This window comes from Macrobrachium rosenbergii, chromosome 14 (genome assembly GCF_040412425.1).
Source record: "Macrobrachium rosenbergii isolate ZJJX-2024 chromosome 14, ASM4041242v1, whole genome shotgun sequence".
Classification (NCBI taxonomy): domain Eukaryota; kingdom Metazoa; phylum Arthropoda; class Malacostraca; order Decapoda; family Palaemonidae; genus Macrobrachium; species Macrobrachium rosenbergii.
The window spans coordinates 45,029,953-45,057,270 of record NC_089754.1 but is presented as its reverse complement, the minus strand read 5'-3'; the positions used below and the strand labels follow the sequence as shown (position 1 = coordinate 45,057,270).

At 36.7% G+C, this 27,318-nt stretch overlaps 1 protein-coding gene across 3 annotated transcripts in view; it reads left to right on the top strand.

Annotated features, from left to right (window-relative positions):
* The window catches only part of LOC136846057 (uncharacterized), a 155,711-nt gene that overhangs the window by 83,286 nt on the left and 45,107 nt on the right, over nt 1-27,318 (top strand). For all 3 annotated transcript variants that reach the window (XM_067116736.1, XM_067116737.1, XM_067116735.1), the window contains one exon: nt 25,286-25,577. In XM_067116736.1, the coding sequence (XP_066972837.1) occupies nt 25,286-25,577 (292 nt within the window). The remainder of the gene's footprint in view (nt 1-25,285; nt 25,578-27,318) is intronic.

Below are 27,318 nucleotides of genomic sequence, written 5' to 3'. Positions count from 1 at the left end.
CATTCAAACGAGGAAAAAAAAAACAACTACGGTGAATCTGGCGTTGTTTGCGTCTCGACTCGACTGATGATCACACTTCGCTGGAATGAATAAAACATTTTAGATTGCAGAATGTGATTGCATATTTCCTTTTGTTTCATTAATTTAAAGGTGCAATTTGCGGTTGACGTCTCATTTCTTTGGGACGATCGGATTTAAATTGGCTGGTATTAATCGGTTATCTACAGTTTATGAAGGACTGAAGGTGACACAGAGATCTGCTAGTTTTGTATATGTTATATCTTTTAAGTAAAAAATTGGTAAACCTTGCTCTAAAATGACGCGAAAGAATTACCTCACAATATATAAGTGTTTAGGGAAATACACAGTGGGACTGAAGTATACACAATATTGCTCTTCAAATATATTTTACAGAAGAAAATAAGCAAAATCAGCTACTGGCACAAAATGGCAAGAATCGGTGCTGGCATAAGGCCAGCGCACCCTAACGATTAAATAATAATAATCATGGAGTAAGACAACACTTGGAGAGACAACGCTAACGCCCTCAAAATAAATTTTACCTCTATGACATACAAAACCAACCTAATATTAGAGGATTAATTATATAACGGATCCAGCACCAGTCCCTCTATTGATCGGCCTCAACTTACATTTACAAACTGAGTAACAATGCTCTATTTACGTGAACAGCTCGACAAAGCAGCTTGGCTGCACCGACAAAAGGTCAGGATGCCAGCGTACAATTTTAACTCGTAGAGCTAAGCAGCAACGCAGCGTTTTCTGATGTTTACTTTACTTCGTTATTATATTCTCCCTTTTTTCCTGCTATTTATCCCTTCCTTGTGGAAGCTCATTTTGCGGGATAATGTCCTTTGAGGCTTGTTCGTATGGACGTTTGCTCGACATGAAAACAGAAATGTTGGCCATTATTTCGTAACATCGAAGCCATATTATAAGTATGACTTTTATTTAAGATCGTTTTTTGGATATTTAGAACTTCGATTTATCAGGTAGTTATTAGTACTGGCCCAAATACATTTCCAGGGAAGTGGAAAATATGGATGAAGAAAGGAAGAGAGTAACCTTACCTAACCTTATCTTATCTAGCCTAACCTTACCATACCTAAACTAAAATTACTTTCTCCAGAATAATTCTACCATACCTTACCTCTTACCTAATCTAACACTTCCATACTTCAACCAACTTAATTACCATAAATCCTTAACCTCTCCATACCCAAGTTCCAGTCTTACCTAACCTTAATAAGAGTAACCTTATGTTACCATACCTAACTTCTCCTTATCATGAATATCATTGAAAACTCAAAATTTCCATTGTCAGGCAACTGTTATTACAGTAAATCTGCCTCAGTTTCTATTTGTGAAATAATCAGAATATATATATATATATATATATATATATATATATATATATATATATATATATATATATATATATATATATATATATATGTATATATATATATATATATATATATATAAATATATATATTGTATATATATATATATATATATATATATATATATATATATATATATATATACATGTGCGTGTACCATCATATAGACTTGACTTATGTTAAGAAAAAACTCTCGATTAAATCGCATATACTGTTCGCATTTCAATTTTCTAGTGTTTCCAAAAAACAGAAATGTAATCATTTGAATAGAATTTCTACGGAACAAAACGTTTAATTATGGATGGCTGTAAAATAAAGCGTAATGACAAACACAGACTCTCCAAAACCACAAAGGAAATATTCACTGAGTGAAAATTTAAACAGAATCATCAGCAACATTTTCGAACAAAATTTTGGCAATTTTGCTGTACTACACTTCAAAAGCGCTGTTCAACTCCACGCATTTGGCTATCACAAATAAGCCAGATCACCTCCGAATGAATTTTACATTTGATGTCCACATTTTTCGCTAAAATGGCCCCTATCTCTGTGTGTCCTAAAGTTGAACTTGTCAAACGTTATCTCGTTTCACCCTTTGTCCAAACATTTGCTATGACACGACCAGCAATCCTCTCTTGGAAATTCTCATTCATGGTGATAATTCTGTCAGCGATTATTTTCAGTCTAATTTATATAATATAAATAGTCTATTGACCCTGTCATATTAGCCTGATCGATTAGTTTAATGTATACTATACACAAGGAACCTTGCAGCTCTCTTATAACTTAGTGATCCTTTCAAACGTTTCCTGCTGGTACTTATATAAGAAAATATTCTCTCTCTCTCTCTCTCTCTCTCTCTCTCTCTCTCTCTCTCTCTCTCTCTCTCTCTCTCTCTCTCAGGTCTATTTTGAAACTGTCAGCACAAAAGATATAAGAAATTCTCTCTCTCTCTCTCTCTCTCTCTCTCTCTCTCTCTCTCTCTCTCTCTCTCTCTCTCTCTCTCTCTCTCTCTCTCTCTCTCTCTCTCTCTCTCTCTCTCTCAGGATATCACATAAATTCTATTTTGAAACTGTCAGGATTAAAGATATAAGGAGACTCTCTCTCTCTCTCTCTCTCTCTCTCTCTCTCTCTCTCTCTCTCTCTCTCTCTCTCTCTCTCTCTCTCTCTCTCTCAGGGTATCATACAGATTCCATTTTAAAATTGTCAGGATGAAAGATATATCCATCATGTTATCCTTCTCTTATCCAACACCCACTCTGCATAAGCCATTAACTACATTAATTAAACCAGATTCCACTGGTAGATATTAAATCTCTGAAAGCCTTAAAAGTGTCGAGTTCATCTGAAACGTTATTTTAGATGCTATTGATACGTGTGATTAAACCAATTTCAGGATAAAATTACGAGCGTCAAAGGAAAGGAGATGACACTGTTGATTATTTTCATTCCTCGGAAAGTCTTTTAAACATCCTTTTGAAAATTTCGGGACAGTAGCAGTAACTACTGTAACTAGAAAATGTATTAACAAATATAAAATAGTGGAATGTTTAGCCATGAGATATATTAGCCTAATGACTCTTCAATGCCAAGGTTTAACACGATTTTTGTGTTTTTTCAAGACTGAATTCGGAACGGCAATTTTAGAAACGCAACTTAATTCTCGTTACGGCAATTTTACATGCAAGAGCCCGCGCCAGCTTACTGCTGGCTTAATCTCAATAAACAGTAATATGATCCACGGTTTTGAAGGTGTCCCAGAAAACTTGAGGTGACATATGACTGAGAATTCACAATCAAGTGAAATGATAGTAAAATAGTGTTTGGACTCGAAACATGTATATAACATCTTGAATCTGGAAGCTTATTTTACTTTTAGGTAACTTATTGGACATAATGAATTCATGACCTGATGTTAGCGCAGTGCACTATGGCAAAGAACCACTTTGATTAAGCGAAAAATACTTTTTTTTTTTTGTCAGGTAAAAACCGTCTTTATTAGTGGCAAGTAAATTTCACCATCAGTCTAGTCTTTTGTAATAAATCTTTCACGAGAACAACTCATTGTTTCAAACAAGTGCCTCAAATAAGACAGCTTAACCATATAAGCATCGAGTTCTTAAGATAAGTAAATAAATAATTAAACAGATAAATAAGTATATAAATAAACCAACTGTGCGACAGTGGATGGTTAAAGAAACGAAGTTACTGATAACAAATAAACATTAGACAACCACACGACTTAGGCATTCGATAGGAGAATCCTCCTAAGCCGTAATCAACAGTTTACATAATGTTTTTGCAAGTTCCCTCGCCTTCGACTGAGTCCCGGGTTACGACGTAACTCCAAGTTTTAATCCTCTTTGAGAACGTTTTCCGCTGATTACTGGCGCCCGATATTGCTTCGTCATTATCGTCCTCCTTCCTCCGTTGTTCATCAGTAGAGTCCCTCGCTGTGAATCGTTGCTACTCGTTCCAGACTCCGATTGTTTGGTGTTAGTTTGTAAGTATTGATTATGTCTATATCGGTGGCGTCTGGCAATCATGGATGGTTGCCCACCCGAGTGTTGATCTAATGGATTTTATTTTTGATGCGCTTTCTAAACAAATTTCTTTCATGGAAATATTCTCTCTCTCTCTCTCTCTCTCTCTCTCTCTCTCTCTCTCTCTCTCTCTCTCTCTCTCTCTCTCTCTCTCTCTCTCTCAATAACGAATTTTTATATGGATGCACAACAGAATCTTTTATTTATTAAAAATATTATAACGGCTTGCCCCCAGGAGAAAAGGGGACGAAATGCAAATAAACCATTATTTTCACATATTTTTTATGGTCAACAAGACTGACATTTTCCTTTCTTCATGGTAGAATACAGAGCTACTCTTGTACAAGATATAGATTTTTTTTAACCCATTTTCAACATTAAAGTCCTGAACTGTTGGCTTATCGATTTGATTTTCTCACTTTTATCCCAAACCCTCATATTCTTATTCTTTTCCTGCTTTCTTTCGCCTTTCATCGGATTTTACAATTATTTTTCCCCTATTTATCATATAATGGCAGTTGGGGTGGAATACCCAGTGACCTCGTTTAACCTAGTCCTATTGGTGAAATGAATAAAAAAAAAATTGGTTCTTGATCAGGAATGGAACGATGAAAACAACTCCCGGAAAAAGTTGTATGAAATACGTAGAAAGGAAATGAAGAAAAAGTATTCAGTTATGTTCGAAAGTTAGTCTTTCTTTTTATGCTTTATTTCTTCTTCTTCTTAAGAGCGACGACCTTACACAAATATTCACTAAGCCATGAACTTGTCTCCCAACATCATTTTCTAATGGCGATGTTAATCAACACAAGTTATGTTTAATTCTTGGACGGGTGATCACCAAACGCGTACAATATCCTGCGTCCATTCGTAGAGTCAAGGTAGCAACCCCATTCCAAAAAATGCCGCACAGAAGCTTGCAACCCACTTTGGGAGTTAGGTGTTAGTGTTAGTGATTGAAAATAAGAATAGGGTGTTAACCTGGTTCTCATCCATCCTTTATGTACGAGGTTGCCATCCCTAAGTCAGACTCCATCTGGCTGCGACCCACCTCAGTCGACCGGCTACAATGCATATAATTAACTGCTTAAGTTGTATAGACACAGTGGGCTCAAGAGAACGTGCCTAAATTGGCTCATTTCAGTCGGGAGTTGAACCCAGTTCTCTTTATTCTGCTCGAGTACACGCATAAGTTATATTTTGACCGAAAACTATCGTGATCACAAATGATCTCTCATCCTCTTTTCTTGTGGAGAGCGACCACATGAAGCAAATGTCGAACTCCTCAGTTCCAGAGATCCTTTATTCCTCACACTGCAAGCTCTTCGTTGGGTGAGTCGGTAGAGCTGCGGACTGTCACTCGATGGGCCGGAGTTCAAGTCCCCGGCCGGCTGATGAAGACTTAGAGGAATTTATTTCTGGTGATAGACATTCATTTCTCGCTATAATGTGGTTCGGATTCCACAATAAGCTGTAGGTTCCGTTGCTAAGGAACCAGTTGGTTCTTAGCCACGTAAAATAAGTCCAATCCTTCGGGCCAGCCATAGGAGAGCTGTTAATCAGCTCAGTTGTCTGGTAAAACTAAGGTATACCTTTTTTCCTCACACTGCTGGACTGTTGAACGGTCTCCCTGAAGATCTGTGCAATTAGAAGCTCAAAAGTTCAAGCGAAGATGCAGTGCGGTACCACCCACCCTAAGACAATTCTCCTTGTACTTTTAATCATTTTTTTCACATTTTTACCTATTTGTTAATTATTTGTCATTTCATCTTTAGTTTTCTAATACCTGATCTCTTCTTTCTGTATTTCCTATCACCTTCCGTAATTTCTTTCAAAGGAACACCATATTCTTTGGAAGTCTGAATTTTAGGTTAATGGCCCTTGTATGGCCTAGTCTATACGAATAGGGTTTATCTTCTGAATAATAATAATAATAATAATAATAATAATAATAATAATAATAATAATAATAATAATAATATTCAAAGGTCAGTGGCCCCTGCAGGCCTATTCCATACGAATAGGGTTCATCGTCTAAATGATAATAATAATAATAATAATAATAATAATATTCAAGCTTAGACATATTCACCTGCGATGTTTAAGCTTGAAAAACAGCCTCGTGAAGAGCCATCAAAAGCATTCACTTCAGCGTTGTTAATTTTAAAGATAATAACTAATGATTACCGAGCCACATTATTCGATAGATAATAAGGCTTCAACGCACAATGTCAGCCCCGTCCTCCTTGTTTATCCGAACAGTCTTTGTAGTTCACAAAGGAAAAAAATCTGGATAAAGGGGTTCATCTTCTGTCAACGGCTTTATGGGGCGATAGTGATCTTAACTCCCCTCATTTCCAAATGGTTTTTGGAATATTTGTTCTTTGTTCAGCCAAAGGTGAGAATAAACACACCAGAACTGCACCATTTGGGGATGCATGTTTATATATAATTACATGTAAACACTGCAGCTTATGTCAACAGATAAACCCATATGTTGCATTTCAACAGTGGCTGTGGTATTTATAGAGTTATCTGTAAATTGAATACAAAAACTTGCTGCGTAGTTGTGAATAGATTTAAGTACACTAAAAAGTACAACTCATGTTTGAATAGACACATGTATATTACAAAAACGCATCTTGTATGCAAATGAGCACATTTTTTAAAGTGCATCGTTTAAGTGAACAGATGCATCTGAAAACCACATAGAAAACTTAAAGTTTATGCTCTGACATCTGGATTCAATACACAAGAAAAACAAGTTGCGCTTGAAGTTTGTGAAAAGAGTGGAGAGTAAATGCCCCAACGAATTCAAAAGTTAAGAAAGGAAAGAAAAAGAAGCATAAGTCTACAAAGAGATTTCAAACTTACCTTCATTCTTGCCTCCGATACTCCCGTTCGTCTCTCGAGGGATTTCAAAACTTTTACCCTTACAAAGGTTAGTGAGGTAAGGGTAGAAGGGTGGGAGGAAGGTAGGTAGGAGCTGCCGTTTGATCTCGCTCCCAGTTCGATTAAAGGAACCGTTATACATCCCTTGCTCCTTATTCTTCTTAATCCACTGGCGTTGGGGACTCGGCGCGCCTCTTCGACGCTTATGCTATAAGCCTAACGATTTTTGCGCCGTCTGATTTGAAGTATTTTGTTCTGAATCTATGGCTGTTCGGGACGGATTGTAACCCATTACCGCTTGCGTCAGGCTTTGAAAAGAGTATTGCAAGTTTATTTGCATATCTATGTATTTGTTGCACAATGTAATGGCGCCAGCAGACCAATTTTACTCAGTACTTGGGACCATCTTGGGATGGCCAGGCTGAATGAGGGGGGGGGGGAGGGGAAGGAGGAAATTTCACCCTCTAAAATTAACCTCTCACCTTGACCGCAGTTCTCTCTCTCTCTCTCTTTCTCTCTCTGTCCCCAGGGAAGACTCAAACTGCGTCGAATGGCGTTGGAAAACATCATTCTACGGTCAGACCACAAGGGACTAAGTCGCCCACTTTCCCAACATTTGTATAGAGTTGATAGATGATCTTTACTGAGAGAATTTGGGAGTCTGTTAAAACCAACTAAATTACAAGAGCGTGAACGAAAAATTCTTTCAAAGCCGCTAGGCTAAACTACATTAGGTAGAGAGAGAGAGAGAGAGAGAGAGAGAGATGAATAAAATCCAAGACAAAGGTATGGCACTTCCACCTGACGTGAAACCACATCAATTCAGTGTTTCAGTCCCTCAGGAGACCATGAGCGATTAACCATCAACCTCGCCCATAAGATTTCCCGAACAGTTAAAGCTGGAGTCTCTTTCTTTGGTCGGCCTAGCAAAGGAATTATGGAGGCCTGGGCGAGGATGGGGCCCCTTAAATGGTTAAAAGTGCTATACTTCGCTTGAGCCGACTGCTACCACCTCAATACTTTCGCGGGATGCTTCAAATTAAGGATATGGTGTTCCTGTCTACCTGGTTGGTGTAAAAGGTACAATCAGTAAATTGGTAGAGCTTTGTTGTTTGATTCTATATATAGAGTTTTTGCAAAACACAGAGAACGAATGGAATTGGCCTATGTAGAAGGTGTAGAAGACCCAAATAGTAAATTAATATAGCTTTGTTTCTTGATTTTATTTATACTCTGTTGCAAAACACAGAAAACGAATGAAATATCATATCTTGGTTTGTGAATATATGTGGGATCGGTGCAGATGACAGATAACGGTTTGATAGTAGGTAAGTTTAAGAAGAGAAAGATGTTACAGCAGTAGAAAGATTATCGCTGATGTTTTGGAGAGTTGTCCGATTGGGAAAAAAAAAAACACAAACCACAACAGTGTACTAACTACTATATATATAATTTACAGCTTAGATCAACGGATGCGTCATTAACTCAACTTGATGATTCATAATTCAGGAAATTTGAGAAGTTAGGAAAAAGAGACGGATCTTTCCTACACAGTGACCCCCAGCAAAGTTCGGGGGTCGTTATCTAGGACTAATATTTCTTGGGGTCATTATCTCTGTGATATTTACAGTCTTTTTGTTCATGTTTTTACGGTAATCTCCAACGGGCTTGTACTAGACACGCAGCAAAGGTGGATATATAATGGGTTAAAACCCTTGGGGGGTCACTATCTAGGAAAGATCCAAAGAGACTTGAAAAAAGTTGGGTGGCAAAGTGGAAAAAGTTTTTCAAAGGAAGGAATCTTGACAAAGAGGATGCAGGAGAATTTCCAGAAGTAAAAAGCTCAGTGTGGGTGAACGGGGCGCATTTATTGGAAGCGAGTTTTTTGTACAAACGATTGAAAAGTTGATTCTGTGGAAGTTTTTTTTGAATGGGAATTCATTCTTCAGTCAATAGTCAAATGATTAGGGCATTTAATTTAATTTTGTTCTTGTCTGTAATATTGCTCGGTGCACTAGAGGATCACATACAAACACACACACACACACACACACACACATATATATATGCACACATATATAAATACACACACACATATATATATATAGATATATATGTGTGTGTGCGTTTGTGTGTATGTGTGTGCGTTTGTGTGTGTGTGCATTTGTGTGTATAAATTATTTCTCTAGGTTTCATTTATAATTTTAATCTATTTTGCACTACTGCCTAACATGTCACACTTAATTCAATTCTCCTTTCCCTCATCTTTCCAGTTTTTCCATTTACTTCTTTTTCTTTCTTCTTCTTCTTCACTGTATGGTTTGAGAACACGGAAACGGACGTAATCCAATCTCATGCTGTAGGATTTCACAGATGAAATCCTCATATTAATCCCCTAAAAGGATTAGATTCCCGATTCAAATTATAAGAGGATTCCCTTTTGCCAGAGAGAAGGATTCCCAGAAGTCGTCGCCTGGAATAGCGTCTGCATATTTAACTTCCCATTTTTCCTTAATGGTTAATCCATGAGGCGGAAGTATTTATATTCTCGGAGTGCCAGCTCTTAAACATGTGCGTGCGCGCGAGCTCTCGTTTGTGGGTAACGGTACGTTCACACTACAGTTAAACATATCACAAACATGTTGGCAACCTGTCGCGTACATATAAAAACAGGTTGACAACAAGTCGGCGACAGGAAGTGGGTCGCGTGAAGCTCTGGTTGGGACTGCCAACTAGTCGTTGACTTGTCTTCAATATGTTGGTGATCTATGTGAGATAAGTTTCTGGCGTGTTTATGACATTTTTGACTGTAGTGTGTATGTGCCCTAAGAATGTATGTTTGTATGTATGTATGTATGCGTGTACTCTTATTCCAGTAGTAAGGTTTAGCTAACTATGTAGCATTACCAGCATTAGGCTCATACCATCATATCCCACTGTGGTTCTGTTAACCAATGCGGTTTCTTGCACACCATGTAGTTAGCCAGCTGTTGTGGGCCACACGTAAGTTTCAGTATCACTTTCAAAAATATATTAAACCCAGGAATTCCAAAAGTCCACATCATCTTCATGTTCTCTCTAACAATTTCCAGTAATTCAAACTTAGGAAAATTTGAATTTTTCAATTACCCTGTAAATCTAAAAAGGCTTTATAAATATAAAAACCACTTAGTCTCGGTTTCGTATAAATACTTGCAATAATCCGGTAAATTCGGTTTTAACTGTGAGAAAAAACAAAACTTTTATTGACAAATTATGTTGATTCCCTTCTGATCAATCAAAAATATCAAAGCAGTTTGTCGTTTGAGAAAACCAGTAATATTGAAAGTTTTGTTTAATCATTCTCTCTTTGTCATATGGTCACTTTCACCTGTTGAATTTTGATGTTCAGTCAATAGCCATGTTGCATTATTCGTTCGATTCTCCGGCCGGCCACTGAAGAATTAGAGAAATTTATTTCTGGTGTTAGAAATTCATTTATCGGTACAATGTGGTTCGGATTCCACAATAAGCTGTAGGTCCCGTTGCTAGGTAACCAATTGGTCCTTAGCCACGTAAAATAAGTCTAATCCTTCGGGCCAGCCCTAGGAGAGCTGTTAATCAGCTCAGTGGTCTGGTTAAACTAAGGCATACTTAACTTATACCTGAAGACTTGTGCGATAATAAGAACAATGATGACGTAATCCACAATGGTGTAGTGTAAATATAAATTGAAAATATACATTTTCACTTATACCATTATGGATTTCTTCACCATTTTATTGACTCATGCGACCGTGAGATTTTTATGACAATAACGATCTGTGACATATTTCCTCAAAGCATCCAACCTACCAGCATTGAGACTCCCTACAAGGTTCATACTTTTCCTTGTTCCCGTTTTCTGCGCGTCGACCCTGGCAACAGGATTCATATTTTTTCTTGATCCCGTTTTCTATGCGGCTTTTCCTACGCCTTTCCGAGCAACGTCAAGGGATAATAGCGCTCCCTTTTCCAGATCCTGCAATATGGTGATGCATTTTCCCCCTTTTCTGAACTATTGAAAGGCGCCTCCGCGGTGCTTGCTCGGAGCTGCTCTTTCAGGGCTCTCTCTCTCTCTCTCTCTCTCTCTCTCTCTCCGCGATGTGCAAAGGAGCTACGAAAGATTGGCTGATGTGGTTTCTTTTTCAATGCTGTGTCTAAATATATATGTATATATATATGTATATATTTATACATATATTACATTTATATATGTGTGTGTCTGTGTGAGTGTGTATATATATTCATATATATATATATATATATATATATATATATATATATATATATATATATATATAAATCATCAACACACAATCACGTGTGGATAACGCCCTGTTTCCACCTGTTCGATCCCGATGTGATTATATATATATATATATATATGTATGTATGTATATGTATATATATGTATGTATATGTATATATATATATATTTATATATATATATATAAATATATATACATATATATACGATATATATCAAAACCGAGGTAAGTTATTGATAAGTGCTGAAATACGAATCATAATACTTTTGATACACCGACTCAGCAAAACCAAAAAAAGTAGGGAAATATAAACTGAATAACTTGTTGGATAGAATCAGTTTCGAGGAAAGAAATTAACTCCCTTTTCCCCGGAAATAATTTTTTCCCATTTCCAGGGTTATTCGCAGTTATCCCCCTCCTGTAATTGAATGTATTCTGCAATATACCTTCATATAACACTCAAAATTCATAGTTGCGCAAGCTTATCCTTTATGCATAAGCTCACAATTGAATTTTCTTGCAATATAAATTTGAATATAGCCGGTGGATGCTATTAATATTTGTTGATTTTCATTAAAAAATGGACCTTGATAGGACTGGATTGGGTTTGATACTATAAACTGGCGTTACAGCGATATCGGTCAACGTTTATTATTATAAAATCATTCAAAAAGACCGCTGAGTCATATTTCTAAATTTTACTCATACTGAACACAAGAGTTTGTTCTTGATCAAACAAAAACAGAAAATTTGAGCAAGGCAAAAGTTAGCGGAGTTGGACAGCCAAGTGGGAAAATACTAAAGGAAGGAATGAAAATTAAAAGGCTGGAGGCTGGAGGCATGATCCTAAAGGTATGTGATACTCCACCAATCCTTTCCATACCGGATTTTTTCAGATATCCTAAATTATTAGACCGATACATTTGTTGGTTTGTAACAATCGAATTACAATTTATAATTAATTTGTTTGTTTATTCTGGTTTGTAGGTAGAACTACATGGAAAGTTAAGTGTGGCTTTTATAGATATTTAACCAAAGGAGGACAAACGTATTGAGAACAAATGATTACATTTCCAAACAGATATTGATCGGGAAAAAGGGCCGTTTGGGAGGAAGTTTAGATTACTCCGCCTTGGCGGAGGTTTGCTGTATTTTTATCTGTTTGTTATCACGTCTTCATAATAATAATAATAATAATAATAATAATAATAATAATAATAATAATAATAATGCATACTCATGTACAGGAACCTAGTGGTTGACACTCCTCTGAGCTAGTTGCATTTGATGTTCCATTCAGTTCTATGGAAACTATTCAGTCTCTCAGAAGAGGTCACCACGAATCCCGAATTCCATTACGTGAGTGAGTGAGTTCAATAAAACATGGGTCAGGTGGTGACGTCACAGGAACCCCGTCGTTGAGTTGGACGAATGACAGAAATAGCAAAATAATTTCGTGGGCGGAGTCTGAGAATTCAAAAGTTATATTTTCGTCTTAGGGTACAAATCTGACAAAAACACACACACAAAAAAACACTCTATTAAAAGAAAATGCAACTTTCAATCTGATGTTCCTTTTATCCTCGCTCTATCATGATAGTTAAGCCTAATCTCATATTTGGTCTCTCTTAGGAAGGAAATTTGCTGTTCATAGGCTATAATTGAAAAATGGGCCTTTCCTAAACGTTCTAATCAAGGCTAAAGATAAAACGGCCTCCTCTCTGTAGAACATTTTACGTGAAGTTTGGGCTGACTTTTAATAAATTCTTAGAGGCTTTGAATGCTAATATGTATTTTTTCGAAGTTAATCCAAAAGATCTATTCCAACACTTACTTTTGTTCACTCACAAAGATAGATAAAGAGAGAGAGAGAGAGAGAGAGAGAGAGAGAGCAAGATTATTTTGCATGAAGCACTAGTTGATTTTTTTAATAAATTCTCAGAAGCTGCTGAATGTTATTATATATTTTTTAGGAGTTGTTCCAAAAACTGCATCCCAGTACTTACTTTAGTTCACTCATAAAGAGAGAGAGAGAGAGAGAGAGAGAGAGAGAGAGAGAGAGAGAGAGAGAGAGATAGCTATCCTATCGACAACCATTTCTCAGGACGTTGCTCTCGTATGAAGTGCAAACGGGATTGACAGCCATTCACACTGTTTACGTGATACCTTTGCTTCACGCCATTCCCCCAATCCATTACTCCGTGTTGTGAGATATTACCATGAACAAGAGCGCAAGTCGCAAGAGGAACTTACTGGTGCGTGAAAATTACTTATCTCAAGGACCGGAAATTGTATTTTAACCCTCAATAACCACGAAACCGCAGTTTCTATGTTGTTTGTCGAAGTTTCTGCACAAAACACGTTGTCATTCACGTGTGTAATTGTAGGCTATATCTTCAACAAATGTCGAAAAATTCCATTGTGAAATCATACTGAAGAGCTCATGCACAGTATGTATGTATACACATATGAGGTTTTGAATGTGTGTCTGTATACTCGAACTAATGTATGTGTGAATCTAATCCTGTACCTGTACATTCAAAAAAGGTGGATGTGTATGCATCAGTTTTATTAAGGATCAGTTAAAATAATATGTCATGAAATAAAAGGAGTGTAGTAGGGAAGAGATTACATAAATGTTATAACCAGCGTTTGAAAGCGAGAGAGAGAGAGAGAGAGAGAGAGAGAGAGAGAGAGAGAGAGAGAGAAATAGTGGGAAAATGGGGAAAATGGAGAGTAGGAAATGCAGTTAATTTCTCCAACGAAATTGCCTCCACTCTCGTCTTCCCTCTTCCCTTCTAATCTCTCTTTTTATCCCCGTCCTCTTATTCCCTGCGTCCCTCCTTATTCCCTTTTCCGCTTCCAGGAGCTGCTCCAGGAGAGAGATATTCCATGAGATTTAGCTTCTGGAAGTCGGGGAATTACGGATATGTTTGTTTCCCCTCAGGAATCCAGCAAAAGGTCGCCTGTTTTTGTCAGGAAACTTGCTGCAGTGCCAAGATCAGGTCGACGATGGGTGAAGGTTACTGAACTTTTGTCGTGTTCGCGTTTTGATTGACTTTGGCGCCGCGCCGTTAGCTCTCGGGTCTCATTATGACCCATTTGTCGTTTTGGCCAGGACTCTAAGGTCATTTAGCAAGCTGCTGTAACTCTTGGTATTTTATTAGTCACGGAAGTTAACCTTACGTTCAATCTTCATCATTCATATGGCCTGTAGGCCTACATATGTGCGAAAACCTTCATGGAAAGGTTTATTTTTCAGTATAACTGCAACGTAATCAAATAAAGGTCTATTCAGTGCTTGGATGGGTGACCATTTCAGAATGCCAAACACGATTTGCACTTAAATACCCCTGACCATTTCTAAAACTTGCGACGGTCCATTGGAATCTTACAGACACTAATGTGGGTCAAACCCTAGGCCCATAAATCCAGAAACCTTAATAATAAAAGTTATTTTCGCCACCAACGACATTTTTGCGACCAAGAACCTTGTTCATCCGGAAGATGTCATTAGCTTTTGGAAGAGAACAGCTGAAAATGTCCTCAGATTACATCTGAAAGCTCACCTACGTAGGAAAATGTCAAAACCGGACCTGAATAACGACAGAGACTTAAATATTTTGCAGGGGTCACGTCAGATGTCATCGGTATTCTTTCTAAAGGTCAGTGAGCCATTTTTTATGTCGTCGTTTTAATCAAAGAATTCAAAAGAAATACATTCCTTTCTCTGCCTTGGTCGTTTGTCCTTCGGAAATATACTTCCTTTGTCATTTCGTTATAATTCTCATCAATTGTCTCTCTCACCAGACTCATGAGGTATTTTGCAAGTTTTTCCTATTTTTTTTTTTTTTTTTGTGAAATTGCTGGCTCGATGTCTGTGGCCCTCAAAGACATTCAAGGGCGTTCATGTTTCTGATTTCTATCATTTCTTGGAAACAGTCCATCCAGTTAGTGATAAGACCCCGTGTTGATTAACTAAACTGACCGGAAAATTGATGATATTACGTTCAATTATCTTTTTTAATTCAAAGTTCAATAGGTCACGGAAACAAGAACAAAGTAGGACTTGATGGCTACAGCAGCAACAGTTATGTTCTGCTTCCATAAGCATATTCGAATTCAGCCAAAAAGGGAAGTAAACATTTACCTGAGTGGACACCTTACGTACATTAATTTCGTATCTAATAAAGTATAATTTTACTTTGTGTACTGCTGATTTTAATCATTCCAGGATGCAAATGAAGCGAAGCATTCCACAAATTTAGTTGTGAATATTATTGATAAATTTTCCCACCTTCGAGTTGGCATTTCTTGTTATATTTGTGTGCCCCTTCAATGCAAATAATCAGTGACCGCTTTCCCCATGGCCACGGCCTCTTGCTTCATGGCCAAGTTATTGGATATCAGCCTGTTTCGTCTTCTGAAATATACTTGCTATCCTTACTATAAATCAGTTAGCTGGCAACATGCAGCAAGATCAGCATAATAATAATAATAATAATAATAATAATAATAATAATAATAATAATAATAATAATAATAATAATAATAATAATAACGTTCCATATCTCGATCGTATCTCTCCTCAAATCAACTAACTTGTTGCCTGTCATAAGGTCCAATATTGGTAAAAGTTTCCTAAAAATCCAAACATCACGTTTTGGGTAATCTTGCTTATGAATATTTAAGCAGCCATTAGCTCTCTCTCTCTCTCTCTCTCTCTCTCTCTCTCTCTCTCTCTCTCTCTCTCTCTCTCTCTAATGACTGCTTTGGATGTGCCCAGCAATGTCATCTGGATGTCATTCCACTAGAAACCAAGTTTCTCCAAAAAAAAATGTCAAAATGGCAACTAGATCTTCCATAACTACATCTTTATGCCAATCATGTGTCCGGACGTGATTGGTCAATGCATGATTTACCAAAGTAATCAAATGATGGGTATAATTAAGAGAATGTTAGTAATCCCATGTTGTAATTTACACCGGCCTGCGAAAGAGAAATTTGCATACAATTATTCGTTATAAAAAGCTGAATGATAAACGCCCTCGTTTGCATTAATTAAAAACAGCCTTGATACCTGTTGCGAGGAGAATGCAATTATGCCATCGGGATGAAATGGAACACATTCTAAATGCAGTTTCATGACATAACATGTCAACTCCATATATGGCTGAATAAACACTGACATTTGCTGGACATTCATTAACTTGATGGCGTTTTATTTTGAACACCTAAGCAATGCAAAAGGAAATTTTGATAGAACAGGTGTTGATATAAACTGATGATTGCGTATTCGCGTGTTTATATATAATGTGAACAAGTAAACATTTATACTGTAATATAGATAGTCATAGAGGGACAGTCTGACGCAAAATTTAAATTCAGGCTAATCAACCAATTCGTGGGTGGGGACCTGAAATACTAAGGTCGTTACAGACAAGTCCCCCGTAGGAGGGTAGTGCCGCCGGTGCACCTCACGGGGTGCACTGCAGGCATTACTAAAGCTTCTTTGCAGCGTCCCTTCGGCTCCTAGCTGCAACCCCTTTCATTCCTTTTACTGTACCCCCAATCATATTATCTTTCTTCCATCTTGCTATCCACCCCCTCCTAACTATTATTCCATAGTGCAACTGCGAGGCTTTCCTCCTGTAACACTTTACAGACCTACCTATTCTCATTTCCGTTTCCAGCGCTGAATGACATAGTAGGTCCCAGTGCTTGGCCTTTGCCTAGACTCTATAGTCCAGCTGCAGACAATTCAGATACACAAATGGATATAAAGACCATCAAAACAGGGGTTTGGGGACTGGGGAAAGGCAAACCTCCTACATGACAAGAAGGTAAATTTCTGAATGAACATTCAGATTTATGGTGTCCAGGCAAACGCAAAGGACCAAACATCTCTCTCGCTTCTGAATTAGAAGAGTAAATCTTTATCAGTATCTTATTTCTGAATTAGTAGAGTAAATCTTTAGCGGTATCTCATTTCTGAATTAGCAGAGTAAATCTTTATCGGTATCTTATTTCTGAATTAGTAAAGTAAATCTTTATCAGTATCTTATTTCTGAATTAGTAGAGTAAATCTTTATCAGTATCTTATTTCTGGATTCGTAGAGTAAATTTTTATCAGTAACTCATTTCTGAATTAGAAGAGTAAATCTTTATCAGTATCTTGTTTCTGGATTAGTAGAGTAAATCTTTATCAGTATCTTATTTCTGATTTAGTAGAGTAAATCTTTTCAGTATCTTATTTCTGAATCAGTAGAGTAAATCTTTATCAGTATCTTATTTCTGAACTAGTAGAGTAAATCTTTATCATTATCTTATAAAGAAAGGTCGTTCCAGCTGACACAACGATACGATTGATGGTCGTTTTGATTTAGAATGAGAGCAGTCACGACCCTTTCCTCTCGATGAGGTAACTGATCTGCTCTCACACCACGAATAGCAACGATCGACTGACCTACACATTCTTCCTTTCATTTATTCCTGGTGATAGATATTATGTAACGTAAAAACTTATACCCATCCTTTGTCCCATTAACCTATGGTCACCGTGAATAAGCACTAAAACAACCCAATTTTACCTGCTCTTGGATCCAGTATATACAGATTACCGTCGCCCAACCCGGGCTCATCTCTCGCCACTGGCTTCGGTATAAGTAAGCAGGATGTAGGTGTCTTGGACTTGAGCTTCAGGACGGTACATACCGTCCCTATGTAGGGACTTAGTTTCTCGACCTACTCTAATTTACCATATTTTTTAAAGCTATGCGTACATTCTGTTACTAAACAGGAATAGAACAGAGGACTGTGGCGAAGCGCAAGTGAGGGGGAAACGAAGATTATTTGAAGAGTATCTGAGAGACTTATTAGTGATTTGCTTTATGTAATCTTGAATCACAAAGGCTATGGTCATCTGCGTCATTCATTGGCAGGACAGAAGATCGATGTGAGAAATAATAAAAAATGGAATAATTTTTATGTTTAAGCCATTCAGATTTTATCCAGTCTTCTGTATGTTTTTAGTTTGGCGTATGCACCTAAATGTGCATATATATACACACGTGTATTATATATATATACACATCTATATATACATATATATATACAAAATGTACATACTATGATATAAATGTTTGTGTATATATACATATATATATACACATGTATATATACACACACACACACACACACACACACACACATATATATATATATATATATATATATATATATATATATATATTATATATATATATATATATTTATATAAATATGTTTACAAAAAGGAAAAGACACAGACAGACATACAGAGAGAAGACATACAGACAGACAGAGATCAGTGTGTTGTATTTCAAAGAAAGCTAATCCCCAGGTAGCCTCTGGTTCGAAAGAAAAATAAAACAGTTTCCCAGACAGACCGGTTCAAGAGCGGCTTAATGTTTCGTATATCAATAGCGAAGTAGGACGTGAAACGTTCAATAACCGTAATACGTGGAAAAGCAGACAGAGGTCTAGTTTTATTTTTATCTTTTCATAAAGCTCTTTAATGCTTTTTGCGTTCGTGGTCGTACTTATATGTTTTTCGTTCATTGCCATCAGGTTTCAATATTTCTTATATATATATATATATATATATATATATATATATATATATATATATATATATATATATATATATATATATATATATTTAAATATGCACATATATATTTATATATAAATATAAATGTATATATATATACATATTAAATATAGATATGTGTACATATTACAAAAACACACGCACACATTCACACACACACACACACACACACACACACACACACATATATATATATATATATATATATATATATATATATATATATATATATATATATATATATATACAAAAACGGAAATTATACATGAGACAGAAATTTGGTTATAAATATACGTCTTTCAGGATTTTAGTTAGAAATAATATGTAATTCTCTCGAACACTAAGAAGATAAGTAAGACAAATTCAATTAGATAATAGCATACTTTCCTTAAAATACTTTACAGTGAAAAAACAAACTTGTCCTAATGGACGCATCTTAATTACTATTGTTATTAAAGTTAGGCATTTATCTAACCGGTTTACCTGCCAGGTTTAATTTTTAGTTTTCTGTAAAAGAAAACCATTGTCTGTCCGTCCACACTTTATTTTGTTCACGCTTTTTCTGTCCGCACTTTTTCTGTCCGCCCCAGACCTTAAAAACTACTGAGGCTAGATGGCTGCAAATTGGTATGTTGATCACTCACCCCCCAGTCATCAAACATACCAAATTGCAGCCCTCTAGCTTCTGTAGTTTTTATTTTATTTAAGGTTGAAGTTAGCCATAATCGTGCTTCTGGCAACGATATAAGATAGGCCACCACCGGGCTGTGGTTAGAATTTCATGAGCCGGCGCTCATACAGCTCATACCGAGACCACCGAAAGATAGACCTATTTTCGGTGGCCTTGATAATACGGTGTTGCGGCTGTAGAGAAAACTCGATTGCGCCGAAGAAACTTCGGAGCATTTTTTACTTGTTTTTACAAAATTAAAACAATAAAAATAATATCAGACCAGAAAACTCGACAAATATTTATAGACACCGAGAGGAAGTCAAGATCCCTTCACTCGTTCTTGTTGCATCGAGATACCACACATACACAAACATACATGTACATACACACATACACAAACACACACACATACGGGTGAATGCTTACCCTTTCTCCTCAAACATCGTTGACGAAGGTAATTACTGACAGCGTATGTCGTCGCTAACGAATGTAAGCATTGTAACAAGTACGACTATTTTATTACGTTCAGTAGAAAGTATTTCTATTTGCAGCCTTTCCTTGTTATTACTTACACACCTATACCCACACACACACACACACACACACATACATACATACATACATACATACATACATACATACATACATACATATATATATATATTATATATACGGTATATATATATATATGTATATATGTTATACACATGTATATACTTACATATACATACATATATGTGTATGCGTGTGTGTGTGTGCTCCGATGTCACTTAATAGCAAGTAATAATAAATACAGCCGAGACCACAGGAAAAATACAGGAAGGGTAGTCCAAGCGCTTTCTGCTAACTCAACACATTTTCAAGGTGCACTATACCTTGAAAATATCGTTGGAATAACACGAAAGCGCTGGGTACGTCCTTCTTTCATTTTTCTTGCAGGAGCCTCAGCTCTATATATATATATATATATATATATATATATATATATATATATATATATATATATATATATATATATATATTTATATATGTGTGTGTGTGTGTGTGTGTGTGTGTGTAAATGTTATTCAGAAAATAAACCCTATTCACATGCAACAAAACTGCAGGGGCTTGAACTTAACTTCATTTGAAAGAAGTTACAGAATATAGTAAGAAATACAGAAAGGAAAGATCAGTTATTAGAAAAAAAAGGTAGATTAATAAACTGATAAGTAAATAAAGCAATAATTTATTAATATAGGTGTGTGTGTGAGAGTGAGAATTTATAGACCATTACATAGACACACACAATCACACACACGCACACACAATGTATCTAAGCATTGAAAATCTCACAGAAAACCTCTACAGTTTCTTCCATACTACCCAGTAACCAGGATATCAAAGGTATTCCGACCGACTATGTAACCTCCCACACGTGGACGTGTTCCCCTGGTCTATGGATTAGCTTCTTCCTCTTCTTCAATTCCCGACTTGAGAGGATTCCTCTTTCCTTGGAATGGTGCCCTGAAGCCTTATCCTAATTAAAGGGTTGACATTTGACTTTTATTCTTCCTTTTTACTGCCTTCTTTTTTTTTTTTTTTTTTGGCCGGGTTTCCTTTTTTAAAGGAGATAGATGGTGGTTGCTATTGTCACATTTTACCTCGAGTTTCTGCTATTTATTTAATTGAAAAATAATCTACGCTTTCTTTTATTTAGACTGAACGATTCTGCTTCTTAATTATGTCTCTTGTCTTTTATATTCCAGGGTTTATATTTTTATAATTCTACGTTTTCCTTCAGTTAGCCCGTACCGCTACTTCTCATAGATTTCCTCCAATTATTGGTCTGTCTTTTTCTCTTCAAATATATAAAAAAAAATTTTTATAATTCATAGATCTTTTTTATTTTTTGTCGAGGGGATAGAAATGGACTAAGGTAATTTGTATAGATTCAAAGTTTGATTAGTATTTGAGATGTCTTGCGTTGAAGGAAGTGGAAGAATGCGCTCTGGAGGACCTTCATTTTTTTAAAGAAGAAGAACCCGTTGGACAAACATTACTGTGCCTTTTTCTAGTCCAAATACAAAGGAAACAAGAAGAGAAAGGAAGGAGACTGATGCTCAACAGATTGGGAAGCAATGGAGAGGCCTTTAAAAATTCGTTTCTTGAGGAATTTCTTAGCCTGTGGTAAAATATTTACAAGGATAAACTTGGATTGTTGTCTGCTTCAAAATTAACAAAACTCCTTGGAGTAATACCTACAAAGCAAATTTCCTTGTTAGTTTTCTGTAAAAGAAAACTATTGTGCCAGCTTTGTCTGTCCGTCCCCCCTCAGATCTTAAAAACTACTGAGGCTAGAGGGCTGCAAATTGGTATGTTGATCATCCACCCTCCAGTCATCAAACACACCAAATTGCAGCCCTCTTGCCTCAGTAGTTTTTATTTTATTTAAAGTTAGAGTTAGCCATAATCGTACATCTTGTAACGATATAGGCACCAACAACATATGCCACCACCGGACCGTAGCTGAGTTTCATGGGCCGGCTAAGAGTTTTATGGGATTCCTATTTTAGCTGAAGGCCACCACTGGACAGAAAACTTGATTGCGCTGAAGCTCTTTTTTACTTGTTTTACTTGAAGTAAATAGTATTCGAGGGCTTCTCCATTAAGTGTCCGAAACGCCTTTAATTTCAAAAGCTATATTTGTCGTAAATTAGATTTTCACGTATACATGGGAGTGGGGGTCACAGCCACATCCCAAAAACCAATGCTCAGAACCTTTAGATAAATCTTAGGAGTCCGATGTGAATGACAATGGGTAAAAAAAATGACTCGGGAAGCCAAAGAAGTGAGTGAAATTACGCTGTATTATATTTTTTTTTTAATAACTAACAAGTATATCTCTCCTGTTATAGATATTGTTGTAACTAGAAAATTGCAAAGTAATTTTAATATATCTTGAACGTTATGTTACTTTGCATTTTTTTAAGATTGGATAACGTTTGAATGAAATAATATTCCTTATACAGGAATAAAAAACATAAAATATGTTATAATAAACATTTATTTAAAATAAAAAGAAGCAAAATACCAGCAAAATCTAGCTCTCCGAAGTAAAAAGAAAATTAGGAATTTTCCAAATATTTTCTAATCTCTCATCACTCCTAACTTTTATCCTCGGCTCAAAATTCCGGAGGATTAAATTTCAAAGGAATTTTTTTTTCTAAATCGCATTTCATCTTTTCCTGTGAGCGGGTAATTTTTTTTTTTTTTTTTGGGACATCATGAAATTCTCATTACCCTGTTTTGCCCTTTGAAGTCTATAGCTTCACTCGTTTGATTTTCCCATTTAATATTTTCTATTTATCTTTTAATTAAATATTTATATAAGTTTTTTTCAATTTTTCCAATGAGTGCTTATATACGATTTTTTTAAAAGTGTTTTTCATACGCAATGTCAGCACTCACCTTCCAAGAAAAACTGAGACACTTAGCTATAAATGCAACATAAGTTAAATGGTAGGTGAGTTTAACTTATTAAGTTAGTTAAAGTCCTCCTGGACCTCTGTAGGCTCACAGGGCAGGCGCTGATCTCTTGTTTGTTAGGCCGACAGCCAATGGGGGGACAGGTCCCAACGCTTATAATAATGAAAAATATGGACGATTTCAAACAGAACACAACAAAAAATTATAGTATAAATTCAGAGAACCTGGATGCAATGATCAAATAACAATGCAGTATTCCATTTAAATGAGACTAAATAAGAAACAAAAAATTTCTGAAAACATATACAGACTAATATTAATATTGTTCTGTTAGGCTAGTGATCAATTCATGCTGTCAGTATTATAGTCAGTGATCAGGCTTCGGCTAAATCTGTCCTCCAGTAACAGTTCATTGAAGGATATTCGAAGGAACAGGACGCTTATGTAGCAAATTTAGTAACAAAAACCTCGCTTTCTGGAAATAAAACCGAAAATTTACCACCTTAAACCACTGGTTGCTTTGTATAACATTAATATCACGCCTAATATGGACCGATGTACTTCATACGTTAATTTGAGGAGCGCATGTTGGTTTCGCACTGATGTCGGAGGGACAGCAAGCTATAATTAGGAAACTGTAATACCCGCTTCCATGGTGGACCTTGAAACATGATTTCAGTCGACATTCCCATCACCGAGCTCGTCCTGAAGAAGATTAACAATTCACGCATCTATTCAAAGTCGGTTCCACGCTCAGTTGGCACTAACCTGCAATTGTTGGCGGTTGCTGTTATAAATTCGTCATTTCATAACGAACGCGCAGTGGCTGGAAATTGCCCAATAGTCTTCCTCGTAAAAGAAAGACCTCCAGTTGAAGGTAAGTCTGTGCTCGTTTCATACGCTTACGCACCTGATATTCATTTCACTGTGAGATCGCATTTACGTGGAACGAAGCCACCAGAAGGCCATTATGAGAACGATCTTCAAAATCCTAGAATGAAGGAAAGAGAAGAAGAATCAACGGAGCTGAACGTAAACATCACAAAAGATAACAAGATCTCAGAATGACTTTCCTTTTCCCTCCTGGTCTTCGTTGAATCATCGTACGTACTCGAATTGAATATCCGAGTGCGTTTGCTGCCGTGTTTGTTCGGATGATGAATGGAATGGCGCCGGTTCGGAAAGATAAGTCTATATTCCTCTCTAATTAACTTGAATGGGAAAGGAATCACTGCGCCGTGGAAACATGATTCCGCGGATTGGATTTATGCGTGAATGTATTTGCAGTGTTAATAAACATATTTGTGTATGTGCAGGTACGCACACACACACATACGTATGAATGGGGATTTGGAGGAGGTGTTGTCAGTGCGTGTGTGTTAGATTACTATGCTTCACCAGTTCATTTTAAATATTGTTGACAAAACGTATTTTTTTTTTTTACCTCGAAACAGGAAACACACTACCATGGCTTTCTCTGCCACGGAACCAAAAGTAAAAGAAAATTATTTTCATTGCTATCCAAGCAGCCCCATTCTACAATTGCAAACCATCATTAAAAAAAATACGTTCCAATCCTTCACACAAAACCCAAAAACACAGAATAATAATTTAGAATATTACAGACACAGAATTCTTGAGATCGAAATTCAAGAAGAACAAATTTACTAAAGTTCCCTTTTGGCTAAATCGGCAGAGTAAGGGCACTTTGACTCTAGTAGACTCCAGTTCGGGTCTCCCAGGTGATGGAAAAATTATTATTAGGGTTTGTATATTAATCTATCCCCACCTCGCCACATACCAGTTTCTAAAATGTATGAATGCGGAAATAAAAAAAAAATACTGGCCTTTACAGAAACATTTAACAAGTCTTGGTTTAGTGCAAACAGTACTGAGCAATATTTAAACGTGCATTTGTAATTTTAGTATACAGTATGTGGTGTATATATGTAATTATAGTTTATTTCATGATTTAACGAACTTGTGCTTCCATTTCATATGATTAAATGTGTTATGAAACAATCATTTTAACTTCTACCTTCCAGCATAATGAAAGATAATTGTCGTTGACTGCCTCGGTAATTCATATCGCCATCATCAGGCTTTTTTTTTTTTTTTTGTCTTAGCGGACCTATACCTTTATGTTGAGATTAATAAACAAATAGAATCTCTTTGTTTTATCATTCAGTTTGCTAACGAAACAATACTTTTCTCGATCTAAAAGAAGCTACATTTTCTGTTTTGATTTCTGTTCCTCAAGAATAAAAATCTTTAGCAAATCACGAAAGAAACGAGACAAATTTCCCGCAGGCTCTCAACGAGACGATACTTCCTCCTTCCCGCAGGTACCTAACGGAAGCCGGCCTGAGACACGGCAGACTGGGAGACGATTGCGGAAGCGGCGACGTCAGCATCTGCAGCAGCTTCGACGAGTCCGAGCAGGAAGCCGACGCGACGAGCCCACAGGGGTTCGAACCGCCCGCCGGGGACTCCTCTCCCAACGACCAGGGCCGCACCACTCCCTCGCCGCTGGCTAGGTCGGGTCACGTCTCCCCCGGGAGCTTCGCGGGGTACAGTTCACACGACTCGTATATAAACGATCCGCCGAAGAGGCGGAATAGCAGCGCTGATCCCTCGGTGAGTAATGAAAAATTTTTAGCTTTCGAATTAATTTTATATATTTCTTTTCGGATCTTTTGATATTCCGTTACAGATACTTTTGAAAAAATTATTGTTAGGTTTAATGTATTTGATAGCTGGAAAAACTTTTCAGACCTTTTAATTTCCAAGTCCTTTTAGACTTCGTTTATGTCGTCTTCTACTATCATTAGTTGATCTCATTATATCCTTTGTGAATGTAAATTATATATAAAAAAACGTGTCTTTCCCGCTTCTGTTATTTTAAAACATCGTATACAGGTATTACGCAACGCCCACTCTGTTGGGTTTCGGGCCATATTATGATCCATGTCCACTGGCGCGTAACTGCTAAGGTTTGTCGCTCAGTTACCGAAATATATATACAGTATATATATTTTTTATCATTATAACTTACTCAACTAGACCAGCCGCTCATATGAATTTCTGGATTTTCATTACCTATCTCGAAGGGGATGTGTGACTTTTAAGTGAAGGTTGGAAATTGTAGGAAAGCAATATTAAAGAAGTTGGACAGCTAAGTTGAGTGAAGACAAAGTGAGTGGCTGGCAAGTAAGAGCAGAAATCATTGCAGCTGGAGGCCGAAATGATGAGGTGGACTGTACGCTCCTGCTGAGAAGCAAGATCATATCCAGGAATGCCTGAGAGAGAGAGAGAGAGAGAGAGAGAGAGAGACAGACAGACAGAGAGAGACAGACAGACAGAGAGAGAGAGAGAGAACTGTATGAGGGCCTAACAAAGAGGAAGAGGAACTGTAAAAAGATAATTTACCCAAACACGAAAAAGAGTCATGAAGACTAAACGAAGAGGAAAAAATATAGATGACATAAAGCTGCCTTAATGTGCGTGTGCGTGAGAGAGAGAGAGAGAGAGAGAGAGAGAGAGAGAGAGAGAGAGAGAGAGAGAGAACAGGGCAAGTGACCGAAGAGAAAAGAATAATTCAGATCAGTTTTATTTTTGCGTCCAACGAGTCTATTTTAATCTCTGTTACTTTTTACTCTGCGAGAGTCATCGCATATTCATAGTCAGTTGCTCGATATGTGTTTGAATATTTTAGATCACAGTGGATGTGTTTTTCCGGGAAACGATCATATATATAATTCAGCTTCATGGAGTGCTAAAGATGATCTTTTTTTTTATGAAAAGGACAAATGTTATAAAAGGTAGGTGTTTCAGTAACACATGTTCGGCAGCCTTATCATAGGCATTTATCTACCTTATAAAATAATTTAGATAAGCCAGGTTAGCTGTAAGTACCCCACCTACCTTAGCACTCACATTGACACGCACATACAGCAGATTTCTGAATCTTCCTTTTGTAAGGACAACTACTCTTGGTAAAAATCTTGGTATCATTCCAATTTATTCTATGACCAGAGTTCAGCAACTGTTTTGATGTCTTCTAAATTAAGGAATTTATTTTGTCATTAAATTCTATTTGTTTGTTATTAAGGACTCTTGTTGTATATTCTATTCGTCTTGTTGATAGATCTTCCGATGATATTCGTAGGCTGAGTAACTGATTGCAGCCAACCAAAGTGTCTACTGAGACATCATTATTATTCTGTAAGTGAATGCTAACTGCTAAAGTTGGCTTCCTGCATAAAGTAAAAGCATAATTTTCATATGTTCTCCTATTATCAACATGTCCAGAAAGGGAAATTTGCAGTCTCATTCCCATTCAGTCTCGAATACGAATCAGCTTTTTGCAGTCTCGTAA